Consider the following 13549-nt stretch of genomic DNA (forward strand, 5'->3'; position numbering starts at 1 on the left):
TACTCCAACATGCTAAGCTCACAGGGCAGAAGGAAGCTGACTTAGGGATGATCACGGTTGATTTTCTTGCCTAAGGCCCAATATCCACGGGTGCGTTTGATTTGCGGAAGATCTGCATACCAAGCCACCCACAGGGAAACCTAGGCGTCCGCAAATGAAATAAATCATACTGTAACATGCTCCATTTCAGTGCGGATCCCGCATGTACAGCTTCCATTAAAATCAATGTAAGCTATCCTGTCCGTGCCCGTCTGTAATTGAGTTGAGGATTCCGGGGAAAGCACAAGCTAAAAAAATAAAAATAAAAAAGGAAAGTACTGTGCCGGCCGGCGCTTCTGCATGCATCCACAGACAAGGACAGGTAACTGCAGTGTCCTCGGCCGCAGGCAGAGTCTGAATCTGCTGCAGGCTCCTGAATGCGACATCTGATCTGCCCATGGACATAAGCCCTATCAAAAGCAGTGTCGAATGAAACAGAATTTTTAACTGTCGGCCCTGTAGAGCCTTGTTTTTTTAAATTGGGATAATAAAGTCCAAGGTGGTCACCAGCTCTCCATTCCCCATTAATCCCTACAGCCAGTGGGTCGCAGCACCTTTACACTTTTCTCTGTCTCATAGTGCCAAGATGGGCCAGTGAAGTGAATGGCTTTGTGACTGCTACCTATTGAGGGCTCCAAAGGAGTTGTCTCATAAAGATGACTTTTGAAATTAAGCCAGCTGATCACTGAGCTGGCGATTGCCATGGGTCCTGCTTCTAAAGCTGTCAACCTCCTGTGCCATCTGCATATACTACCAAGTGAAGCTGTGGCCAGGGTACGCCAGAGCGAGCAGTTAATACTTAAAGTTGTCTTCCTATCTTGGCTTTTCATGGCCGAGATGGGAAAATCCAGCACTCTTCCTCTGACTAAGGTTGGGACATCGAAAACCGATATATTGATATATCGCTAATGCTTTGGCGATACTTTTCACAGATATTGTTATGTCCGATATATCGGTAACATCGATCGTTTAAGGCGATATAATATCGATTTTTGTAAAGATGGAACGTGTCTTGCGGTCCGGTGACCATACTTTCTTTCTTTACATTCTGCCCTTTCCTCTGTGTTGTACAGGATGTAGTTTTGCTCGAGGCTCTAATGAACATAAACAAGTTCTAGAAACTTTTGGAAAGTGTGAGGTGACTCTTTGTCACCAATAAGGTTTGCTCCAGGCAAAACGAATCTCAGAAACATTGGGGTCTTCGGCCCCTTTTCCACATGCGTTTGTTCATCGCATTAGACGCAGGCTCTGAACACTTGTGTCTAACGTGATCGCCATGGGCAATGCTATTTAAATGAAAGCATTTCCACATGTAGATGGAGGGCTGCGCCGAAAAAAAAGCTGGTGACATTATGTCTGATCGAAGGAGCATTGTGAAGGGAGAGCATGTGAGCAAATTAATATTTCTTGGCTCATTAGATAACTATTATTGGGGCCAATGATAAAAAACTTCTTTTCATATACCTAATATTAATGTTTCTTCTGTAATTTTTTTTCATTGGTAACTTTAACATATTTTCATGATGTTACTAATAGTTATCAGTTAATAATAAATTAAACAGTTTAAAGTTTAAAAGAAAACTATAATTTTTTTTGTTGCTTTATTAACCCTAGACCTGTTTTATTTTTATACAGCATTTAAAAGTCGATATATCGATAGTTTTCCACCGATATTTTACAATAATCGATAGTTTGCTCAGCGATAGTCGATACTATCGATATTTTTGTGTCGATGTCCCAACCTTACCTCTGACCACCTGTCTGAAAGAGCCATGCTCTGTTTTCATAGCTCTTGTTGAAGTAGATGTAAGCTATGCTTATTCCATAGCTCCTATACACTTTTGTGAGAGATACGGAAACTGCGCTTTCGGTAGGCTCCGGCCGGTAAATCTGGAACCCTTTTTTAACCTTGGCTATGAAAAGCTTAGATGGGAATACCCCTTTAAAAAGCTCATACTGTGGCTCGGGGTAAGACCTTAATATGCTGTAATGAGTCCTATTGAAAATGGTTGCCTTGTGAAAGTGTTTACTCTTCTGTTCCTCAGAGGTTGTAACCAAGGATTTTTATACAGCTGGGTTAATAATTCCTCACTTCCACATTCAAAATGAGCAGTCCTGGTCATATTGTATACCATTACACTCAAACGAGTTGGATTCCGGATGCGGGTGCCCGCACCAGAATCCGACCCTCTGCCCGGCCGGTGACCATGCGTACCTGTCTTTTCACCCTCCCTTCTGTACTGTGGATGGTCCGCACAGCTTGCCGTTGGACATGTGAATTACAGAATTTTTTATTTTTTTTAACCCATGCTTTCCCGGCATCATCATCTAGCGATTGACATTGCAGAAGGGCTGCAGGTTGGACAGCTTCCATTGATGGAAGCCATCTGCACAAAAATAGAACATGCAGTGATTTTTTTTTTTTTTTTTAAACCTTTTTTTTTTTTTTTTGCCGCAAACGGAAGATCGCAGCCGCTGTCCACTTGTGTGAGCGGACATGCGGAAGCTCTATTGGTTTGAATTGGTGCGGAGTGCTGTGGATCATCCACGCAGGAGACTATTGTGGATTCTGCAATTCAAACCCCGTGGTGTGCAGGGGGCCTTAGATAATTCACATTGTATGCCCTTTTTGAAGTGACTACAAACCAGAGCCTCACTGTAGGGAAGTCTAAGCGGATTGAGCTTTTCTCGATGCAGCAGATTGTCGTTATTTACTTTTATAGTTGGAACATCATTTTAATTGACCGCTTCTATTTAAAAAGGCAAATCAATGTGCCAAACATGGCTGTAAATGTGTTTTTGCTTCTTGTAACTGATGTTTCTTTCCCCTAGGTTATGATGGCCTTATCGAACCACTTGAATGCAGTAGAGTCTGAGAAACAGAAACTGAGAGCCCAGGTCCGACGGCTGTGCCAGGAAAATCAATGGCTGCGGGATGAATTGGCCAACACTCAGCAGAAGCTTCAGCGCAGTGAACAGTCCGTGGCCCAACTGGAGGAGGAGAAGAAGCATCTCGAGTTTATGAATCAGCTGAAAAAATATGATGACGATATTTCTCCTTCGGTTTGTAACTTTCGTGTTTTTTCTCTAACATCCCCCACCCCCTTTATTTTAGTCATAAGACTTGCTGGTTATAAATCATCCCAGAAATGTGTGCATTGATGATCATTAACCCACTTAACTCTCTACTCTGTAAGCATGCAGCACTGCTGGAGGGTAGATCATGTAACCTGTTGTACATTTATGGTGCAAGCTCTGGAGCTGAGCCTGAGCCATCCACAGTGGGTGTTAGCTGAAACTTATAGCTGACGCCCTGCTTCATTCAGATCAGAGCTAGTTGTTTAACCCCTTTTAGATGGTCAACCGCAGCAGTGGTAGGGGATGAACTCCCTCTATGACCCCAACACTCCCACCCGTTCGCGCCATAATCTAGAGTGTTAATGGGTTATCGTGGCAGCCAGGGACACAAAAATGGTCACCAAGTCAGCAGTCTGTTAGTAGCTCTGTTATACTCTGTTGCCTACTCCACTGTATATCTTGAGAGGGTCGGATGTGCTTAACAGCTGACACCTGCCCTCAGCCGACCCGATCGGAAAGGGCTCCAAATGCAGCCGTTTAACCACTCAGTACAGTCAATGTTGACCCCCAACATCTAAGCCTTTAGTGTGGGGTGAGAAGAGGCCCTTGGTTACCCCATTTGCCTCACCCTCGACCAATTAGTTGGCATAGATTCAAGCCTTACTAAGCAGTATACAGTAATGTCACTGTGGGTCTTTGCATTTGCCAGCCACTGTGCCCTTTAACCGGTCATGCTACAACCTTAGGCCCCGTGTCCACGGCTCACAGTGGAGAATCGCAGCATGCCGCGATTTTAATTCCGCGAGCTGAGAATCGCTATGATTCTCCACTCATGGACGCTGGCGCTGCGCTTTACAGAGTAATCCTATGAGAAGCTTTGCAGAGCGTGATCCGCTGGGGATTTATCGCCAGTGGACTGTCAGCCTTAGATACAGAGCTCAGATTCTCCAGAAACCATTTCAAACAATGTAATGATAGTTTGTGTAATATTTTTTTTATTTTATTTACATACAATGACATGCCAGAAGTCATGGGATAGCAGTATGTAAATTGATTATGAAGTGGACTTAACCTCAGGTGATGGCTTGGGAACGCCCACACCTGTATTAGTTGTGAGGTGCTAGCATGCTCTCAACAAGGCAACATTAGGAGTTCGAATGGGACATGATTGTGGGTGCCAGATGGGACATTCCATTTCTGAAGTTGGGCAGGCATTACCATTCCTATATCCAGTGCCACGTGTACTGGGAATATGTCATTAAAGGCATTGCCACTCACAGTAGACAGCGCAGTGGCTGCCTACGAGGGCTTAATGATCACGACCGGCGGTGTCTGACTAGAATTGTCTGTGCAAACAGAAAAGAGACTGAAAGAAATCACATCCACATTTTATGCAGGAAGCCTGACATGTATAACCCGCAGGTCAGTGCAGCGTTATTAGCTTCCATGAGATATGGAAACGGAAGACCCACCAGAGTGAATCTGTTAATACCACAGTGCCAGACACAGAGCATCACCTGGGCTCTTGAGGTGGCAAAGTAGACCCTAGAAGACCAGCAACATGTGACTGGGTCTGATCTGTCATGGTACCAATAGTTTCTGGCTGATGGTAGGGCTCGTGTGTGTGGTGCAGGCCCCATGAAGCCATGGACCCCAGTCATCAACAAGGCACTGTACAGGCTGGTGGTGGTCCCATACTGGTGTGGGCTGTGTTCTCGTGTCATTGACCGGTGCCTGTTTCTTTTCACTGTTGGGTAGCCTTTGCAGCCCTACATGGACATTCTGTAACTCGGCAATGATAGGATATTCCAGCATGATAACTCACAGTTCCATCAGACCCAAGTTGTGCCGAAATGGTTGGTTTGTGGAGCATTCTGGAGAGTGCCTAGGACCTGTGTGGCCTGTATGTTCGCCTGATATGAGCCCAATTGAGCATTTATGGGATGTGGTGGAGAGATTCATTTGCAGATGACATCATGCACCTACAAATACATGGCATTGATTTCACTCCAAGCTATAAAGGGTCCTAAGCAAAATTAGTTCCTGTCCTATGATTTTTGGCATATCGTTTTCTAGTTTGTCCCCTTTAACCTTTTGCAATCCAATTTTGGATTCGGGGTTTCCTAGGGGGCTTTCCCTTTCTGCCATTATACAATGGTGCCATCTGGTGGCTAGAGCCAGTACTGCGGTATTGGACATGCTGGAGAGGCCCCCCGACAACAGAGCGGCCAGTAAAATACAGTAAGAATACCCTGCCGGACATCTTCCGACATCGAAGCTGTACAGCCTTCAATCAGAATGTCTGACGTCAGACAGTGGATTGGAAAAATGAAGCTAGCCAAGAATGAATAACTTTCAGCACTGTACAATCTCCCAATGCATTTGGTCTCTGAGTTCACTATACTTGGTGAATCCTATTTAATTATAAACTCATTGTATATGTGGCCGGAGGATGACTGCAAATTTGACCTTCACATTGACCTTCACGCATTGTCTACTTTAGCCTATGATGCCTAATATCTGGCTGCTTAGATCAATGGCCCAAAAGCTGACTTCTGTCCAGTTTGCATTGTTATATGTTTAGCAGAATGAAAGCCATACCCTTAAGCAGCAGGCCTTGGACATTCAATATTTGGATGGTAAAAATTGGTTTAGCTCGGAAGTGAGCTGTTAACTGATAACTGTGTGTATAATTAATGACTAGAATCATCATTCTGGAAAGCCATGTGGTGAGGCTTCAAGCTGTCCTTATTTGAACACTGTGAATCATAGTTCTGTTGCTGCCATGGGGGAACAGAATGCATAACTGACTCATAAAATACACCAGTTATTCCATTTTTATCCACTAAATTAATATACACCGGTACCTATTAATAGAAGAATAGTGAAAGCTGTGTGCTGTTATCTGCTTTACACAGTGAGAAGAGAGTATAGGAGATACTATAAAGTATATGAACAACCAGGTTTATGGTGAAGATTGACTGATGGGAACCGGCCACCAGGTTCATACTGCCCGAACCACAGACAGCATGAACCTAGGATAGGTATGTTCATCGTCTCCATGTATGTGGTGGTCTGAAGTGAGGTGATCAGAATAAACATACTTTAACGTTTGTCTCGGAGCAGAGCTCCGAGTCGCAGCGTTTCAGAACACCACATACACAGGGCAATAGGCATACCTGTTCCAGGTTCATGCTGCCCATGGTTCGGGTGGCATGAACCCAGTCATAGGCTCCCTTTTAAATATTGGATATGAAATTAAGCAGAAGATCTAAATATTGCATAGGTAGGGTGGGAGGTATTTGCCTTGGCTGCATAGAAGTGGATTTGCACACGGATAAGACTACAAGTCATGGCCACATGTAGTGCACCGTAATGGCTATCAGCCTGCTGTTCACTGCTTGAGTGTTGGATAAGGGGGCTGCCTAACATACTTCCATGACACCCCAAAAATGGAATATATCCACCACTTATACCATGGACACATGGCCCTTGACACTGATAGACCAATTGAAGACTCAATATTCTTAGAATGTAAATGAAATTTTTTTTTTTCTTTTTTTTTCATTTTTCATCAGAAGTGGCCGAAGTTCATAGTAAGTCAAGAGGTTTTAGGAGTACAATAATGAAAATTGTGTTTTCTATTAATTGTATTTCAGGATGATAAAGATAGTGACTCCTCTAAGGAACCTCTGGACGACCTTTTCCCCAATGATGACGATGATCAAGGGCCAGGAAGTAAGTAGCATTGTGAAGCCACCAGAAACTTATGGTGGCTTTACATGGGTTAATTGATTGGCAAAACTATTTTGACAGCTAGTTGTCTTGTGGAAACACGGGACCTGATAAGGTACTGACCAAGAAATTGAATAGAAACGAAGCGACTAGTGAGTGACTTCTCACCCAGTCTAAATAGGTCATTTTGTCTATGATTGACTGCTGGTCCACAGTGAATGGAGGCAGGCGGTCGGAAGAGATCTCTGGCGTACTTCACCTCCATTCACTGACTGGCGCTCCTTTGTGAAAACACAGGAGTGATAGTTGTCTTATATAAAAGTTGCCATTAGAATGTATTATGATTTGTATCCTCTTATGTTGTGGAGAAACCACTGGGCTAATGCACTTAACCTCAGATGCAGCTACAATCTCTGGACCTTTATCAAAATACTAACGACCACCTGTCCGTATGTGAGTGAGTTACATGCTCCGCCCCTGATCACATGGCTGTGACTTCACAGGTCCTGTAAACATACAGCTGCTGTCTGGCTAGGTGTTCATTAGTATTCCATAAAAACCGCAGGGGTTTTGTAGGGCATGCAATACTATTAAGCACCTATAGCAGCTGTGTGCTTACAGGACCTGTGATGTCACTGTCATGTGATCAGTCACATCTGTGGGAGGAGTCCAGAGTCACATGGACTCTGCTGTATTGCTTTTGATTCCTGTTGTATGAAGAATGTACCTTATGTAGCAGAGCTGTATGTGATGTACATGTGTAGAGCTGTGTGGTGCATTTTGCCACCAGACACACTGGTACTATATAATTTCCTAATAACTTCTATTATACTATTGAAAATTGCACCCCATGATGTCTCTGCACAGGAGTAATTCTTACAAGTATGATCACAGAACTTTGATAATACACACAATTCTATTCTCCCACATGGATAATAAACAGTGATATCGCAATACAGAGATGATGCATAATGTGATGTCATGTAAAGACTCAAGTCTAGCTATTGCATACAGTAATGTCATAGTGTGGGACTAACGAACAAGGTGATGTCACACAGTACAGGGATAATAAACATAGTGATGCCATGGCAGAGGGCCACAGTGATGTCATAGTGGGCTGATTAAATTAGGGGTATTCCATTTGAGCACATTATTCCCTACACAAAGAATTGCCAGAGAAGAGTGGAAAAAAAAATGGGTTGGAGCAACCGCCAGGAGGAAGCAAGTGGGTTTCTTTGTGTGGGAAAAAAATATATATATATATATTATATGTCTTTTCCCAAAAGTGTTAAAAATACCTCTTGTCAGGTGCAGCCAACCCAAATATTGCCTCAGCCCACAAGGGGGATGATTATACTGTTTTGCTAAGTCAGTGTAAAGAAAAAAAAAAAAGTGTACAGGTGTAACGTTTTGAAGAGAAACACAAAGCATCAGGATATTATCTCAACTTCTCTGGTTTATTAAAACCAGCATGAATGGATGCATTTCGGGGCTGTGGCGCCCCTCCCTCAGTATTTGCTGGCGATGCACATCTGGATCATTGGTGGCACTGAGATGTGTGTTTTTTTTTTTTTGTTTTTTTTTTTGCACACGGTGTATTGCTAAATTTTGACAGCGGTGGCCAAGAGCATGGGCACCACTGCTGCATTTACTTTAATGCGATCTGCCAGAGATGGCAAAGTTTAAAGCGCTCGGTAATCTCGGGCTGTCCTATTGAAGTGATTGGGGCCGCCAGAGATTGCAGAGTGATTGAACTTCAGTTTCCATTAAAGTGAATGAAGCCACTGCTAACAAAATGTAGGGATCCATCAGGGAAGATCGTTGGACAGACCCCCTAACATCAGAAAGTTTTTCCTTATGTTGTGAATAGGGGCTAACTTGCCAAGATGGTAATACCCCTTTAATGCAGTAATGTCACTGCACAAGCGTAAGAAATGGAGATGTCACAGCTCAGAGAATAGTTTCACAAGCCATGAGGTATACATTTGTGTCCTCTTTTCATATTAAATTTGATTTAATGCTTTGTGATGTCTGCAGTACAACAACCTCACAGCAGTGCGGCCGCAGCTGCCCAGCAAGGGGGCTACGAGATCCCAGCAAGATTAAGGACTCTCCATAATCTGGTGATACAGTATGCATCCCAGGGCCGGTATGAAGTAGCTGTACCTCTTTGCAAGCAAGCCCTTGAAGATCTGGAGAAAACCTCTGGCCATGATCATCCAGATGTCGCCACCATGCTAAACATACTTGCTCTGGTATACAGGTAAGGGACATGCATGCTATGAATGATGGTTCATTTGAAATTCAGCTGGAAACCAAACACATCACTATATTATCACATTAACATTACAGCCCAAAACTTGCATCATCATTTATATTTGTCTGTCTGGGTTTGTTTAATTGTGGAATACTAAGTATCTTTAAAGGGATATTCCCATTTGATACTTTCATGGCATATCCACAGTGTTATGCTGTTTATGTAACTCCTATTGACGTTATTAAATAATCCAGTTCTGCCATAAAAAAATGTCCCATCCCAATTTCCGGGAGTACTGATTGCTGTAATGGGATATTCTCTCATCGCCTTAAAATTTCATAGCACCTTGAAAATCACAAGGTTATATTCAGAGGCAGATAGATATGAGATAGATAGATAGATATCTCTTTATCTATATCAACGCGTTTCGACACTATAAATATATATATATATATTTAGTTGTTCACCTCTAACGACTAGAGCACATGCTATAGTTGTTAGGCCTCCTTCACACGGCATCTCCGCAAGACAATCACAGCATCTTCTCGCAGCAATACCACAATTTTTTGCACCACATGCAAGGATTTTGGGGGGAGAGAATTGTTTATGAAGTGCTGCTGTCTAGATATTACTGTTACATGCTTTTATGGGGCCCCCTGGTGGTGGTTGGGTTCCCACTCAGAATGTCCACCTCGTGTGTCCGGTGCTGGTGTGAAGAAGCCTCTTTTAGTGCACTGATTCTTATAGCTTGACTTGTACAATAGCAGAAATTGCTTCTCAACCTGTATACATGCGGGTGCAGGAGATGGGATTCGGCTACTGAGCATGTGTGACCACCGGCAATGGACACATGAGGTAGCCATTCTGAGAGGGAATGAAAAGAACAGCAGTGGGCGCCGTAGCTAAAATGTAATAATATCTACACACTTGAGCATTTTTTTAAAAAATTATTCCAGTAAACAATGTTATATGGCTTATTTTCGTGAGATCTAAAAGAGCAAATTGATAGTTCTTCTGAGACATAACATGGCCTGTTTTATTGGTCAACTTGGTGGTACAGTGTTGGATGAAGCTCAATTTTAAGTGACACTTAGGCAGTATTTACACTGCTGATTATCTCGCAAGTTCTATGCATTGCGGGCCGCACAAAAATAATAATAATAATAATCTTTATTTGTATAGCGCCAACATATTCCGCAGCGCTTACATAGACAGGGGGAATACAGAAATACAAACATTACAGAACCACGGTTACATATAGTAATCAGTTGATGGAAACAATAGGGGTGAGGGTCCTGCTCCAACGAGCTTACATACTACAAGTAATGGGGTGATACAGAGAGTAAAGGGGCTGGAGATGTGCGCGGTATGGCGAAGTGTGAGGGATGCTATACAGATAGACAATGGTCAGACATTTAGCCGTGTGACGGCAGAAACGGTGTGACTGCAGGAGCGGTTTATGATGGCTAGCAGGGATTGCAGTCAGTAGGTCAGGGAGCATGTTATCAGGCGGAGTACAGAGAGGTTTGTTTAGGGAATGCGGTATGCCTCCCTGAAGAGGTGCGTTTTTACAGCACGCCTGAAGTTCTGCGAGTCCTGGATTGCTCGGGTAGCCTTTGGTAGTGCGTTCCAGAGGACCGGTGCTGCTCTGGAGAAGTCTTGGAGGCGGGAGTGAGAAGTTCGAATTAAAGGGGCGCTCAGTCTGGTTTCATTAGCAGAGCGGAGAGCCCGGGCTGGTTGATGGATTGAGATAAGGGAGGCGATATAGGGTGGCGCTGCACTGTGGAGGGCTTTGTGGATGAAGGTAGCGAGTTTGAATTGAATTCTGTATTTAACGGGCAGCCAGTGCAGTGACTGGCACAGGGCAGAGGCGTCCGAGTAGTGGCTGGACAGGAAGATGAGCCTGGCTGCCGCATTCAGGATGGACTGGAGAGGGTAGAGTCTGGTGCAGGGGAGGCCGATCAGCAACGAGTTGCAGTAATCAAGCCGGGAGTGGATGAGGGCGACAATAAGCGTTTTTAACGTCTCCACAGTGAGAAAAGAGCGGATTCTTGCGATGTTCTTGAGGTGCAGCTGACATGTTCGGGCCAGAGATTGGATGTAGGGGGCAAAAGAGAGATCAGAGTCAAATATGACCCCAAGGCAGCGGGCGTGTTGTCTAGGAGTTATGGTGGTGCCACACACTGAGATGGAGATGTCAGGATGAGGTCGGTTAGTGCAGGGCGGAAATACCAGTAAGTCAGTTTTAGAGAGGTTTAGTTTTAGGTAGAGAGAGGACATAGTGTTAGAGACAGCAGACAGACAGTCGGTGATGTTTTGGAGGAAAGGTGCAGAGATGTCACGGGCAGAGGTGTATAGCTGGGTGTCATCAGCATACAGGTGGTATTGGAGGCCAAAACTCCTGATGGTTTGTCCAATAGGGGCTGTGTAGATAGAGAAGAGAAGGGGGCCAAGGACCGAGCCCTGGGGGACCCCAACAGCAAGGGGAAGAGGAGGGGAGGTAGAGCCAGCAAAGGAGACACTGAAAGAGCGGTCAGATAGGTAAGAGGAGAACCAGGAGAGGGCAGTGTCCTTTAGGCCAATGGAGCGTAGCATACTGAGGAGGAGTTTGTGGTCAACAGTGTCAAATGCTGCGGAGAGGTCGAGGAGGATCAGTAGGGAGTAATCGCCCCTCGATTTGGCTGTCAGTAGGTCATTGGATACCCTAGTAAGGGCAGTTTCTGTCGAGTGTTGAGGTCGGAAGCCAGACTGTAGGGGGTCTAGGAGAGAGTTCTCTGATAAATAGCTTACAAGGCGGGAGTAAACCAGGCGTTCTAGTAGTTTGGAGATGAAGGGGAGGTTTGAGATGGGTCGGTAGTTGGCAGCATCGGTCGCGTCCAGAGTCGGTTTCTTTAGCAGTGGGGATATGATGGCGTGTTTGAAAGAAGAGGGAAAGATGCCAGAGGTCAGAGAGAGGTTGAATATAGTGGTGAGATGGGAGATGACCACTGGGGAGAAGGAACGGAGGAGGTGTGAGGGGAGAGGGTCGCTAGCGCAGGTGGTGGGGCGAGCAGAGAAGAGCAATTTGGAGACTTCTTCCTCTGTCGCTGGTCTGAGTACAGACAGTGAGCAGGAGCTAGATGCAGTGCTGACAAGACTAGGGTCAGGGCTAGTCTGGGATTGGGAAGTTATTTCCTGACGGATGTCGTCTATTTTCTTTTTGAAGTAAGCAGCCAGCTCTTCAGCACTGAGATCCGTCACTGGGGGCTGCGGTTTTGGGCTGAGAAGGGAGTGAAAAGTATCAAAGAGCCGTTTAGGGTTGTGCGATAATGAGGAGACTAGAGAGGTGAAGTAGACTTGTTTGGCATGGTGGAGGGCAAGGTTGTAGGTTCTGAGCATGAATTTGTAGTGGAGGAAGTCTGCGGCCGTTTGCGATTTCCTCCACAGCCGTTCAGCACTTCTAGAGCACCGCCGGATGAAGCGTGTTTGAGGCGTGAGCCAGGGTTGCCGTGTTCTACATCGAATGGCTCGGGTTCTGGGGGGCGCCGCCTTATCCAGGGCATATTTGAGAGCAGTGTTGTAGTGAGCGGCAGCCAGGTTGGGGCAGGAGAGGAGAGAGATGGGGGACAGAGAGGACTGTAGGGATTCAGCAAAGTCCTGGGTGTGAATGGCCTTAAGGTTCCTGTAGGTACTGTAGGTAGGTGGGTCTGGAGAGATGGTAGGGAGCGTGACAGAGAAAGAGAGGAAGTTATGATCCGGGAGAGGGGAGTAGTGAAGTTGGAAACAGAGCAGAGACGGAAGAAGACCAGATCCAGGGTGTTGCCATCCCTGTGAGTGGGAGAGGCTGTGAGTTGAGAGAGACCAAGGGAGGAGGTGAGCGAGAGAAGCTTAGAGGCAGATGGGGAGATAGGGTCATTAGTGGGGATGTTAAAATCACCTAAGATGAGGGTTGGAATTTCACAGGATAGGAAGTGGGGGAGCCAGGCAGCAAAGTGGTCCAAAAACAGGCGAGGAGCACCTGGGGGGCGGTAGATAACTGCTACTCGCATGGACAGCGGACGAAAAAGCCGTAGCATATGTACTTCAAAGGATGGAAAAGTGAGTGAGGGTACAGGGGGGATGACCTGGTAGGTGCATTTCGGGGAGAGAAGAGCACCTACTCCTCCGCCACGCCTGTCATCTGGTCTCGGGGTATGGGAGAACTGCAGGCCATTGTAGGACAGTGCAGCAGGGGAGGCCGTGTCAGATTGCTGTATCCACGTTTCTGTGAGAGCTAGCAGGTTTAAAGATTTAGCAGTAAAAAAGTCGTGGATGGTGGGGAGTTTATTACATGCTGACTGGCAGTTCCAGAGGGCACATTGAAAGGAGTCAGGGGAGGCTATGCATGGGCTAGCAGTTGGGCTTGGGGATTTTCTTAGTGAGTCAGGTAGGGGGTGATAGCTAGGAGCAGTGGAGGGTGGG

General features: G+C 45.4%; 1 protein-coding gene across 8 annotated transcripts in view; it reads left to right on the forward strand.

Moving 5' to 3' along the window:
- KLC1 (kinesin light chain 1) overlaps nucleotides 1-13549 on the forward strand; it is a 97463-nt gene that overhangs the window by 37134 nt on the left and 46780 nt on the right. For all 8 annotated transcript variants that reach the window (XM_066608123.1, XM_066608122.1, XM_066608128.1 and 5 more), the window contains exons 3-5: nucleotides 2872-3102; nucleotides 6777-6855; nucleotides 8890-9115. In XM_066608123.1, the coding sequence (XP_066464220.1) occupies nucleotides 2872-3102; nucleotides 6777-6855; nucleotides 8890-9115 (536 nt within the window). The remainder of the gene's footprint in view (nucleotides 1-2871; nucleotides 3103-6776; nucleotides 6856-8889; nucleotides 9116-13549) is intronic.

The sequence above is a fragment of the Eleutherodactylus coqui genome, chromosome 6 (genome assembly GCF_035609145.1).
Source record: "Eleutherodactylus coqui strain aEleCoq1 chromosome 6, aEleCoq1.hap1, whole genome shotgun sequence".
Taxonomy (NCBI): Eukaryota; Metazoa; Chordata; class Amphibia; order Anura; family Eleutherodactylidae; genus Eleutherodactylus; species Eleutherodactylus coqui.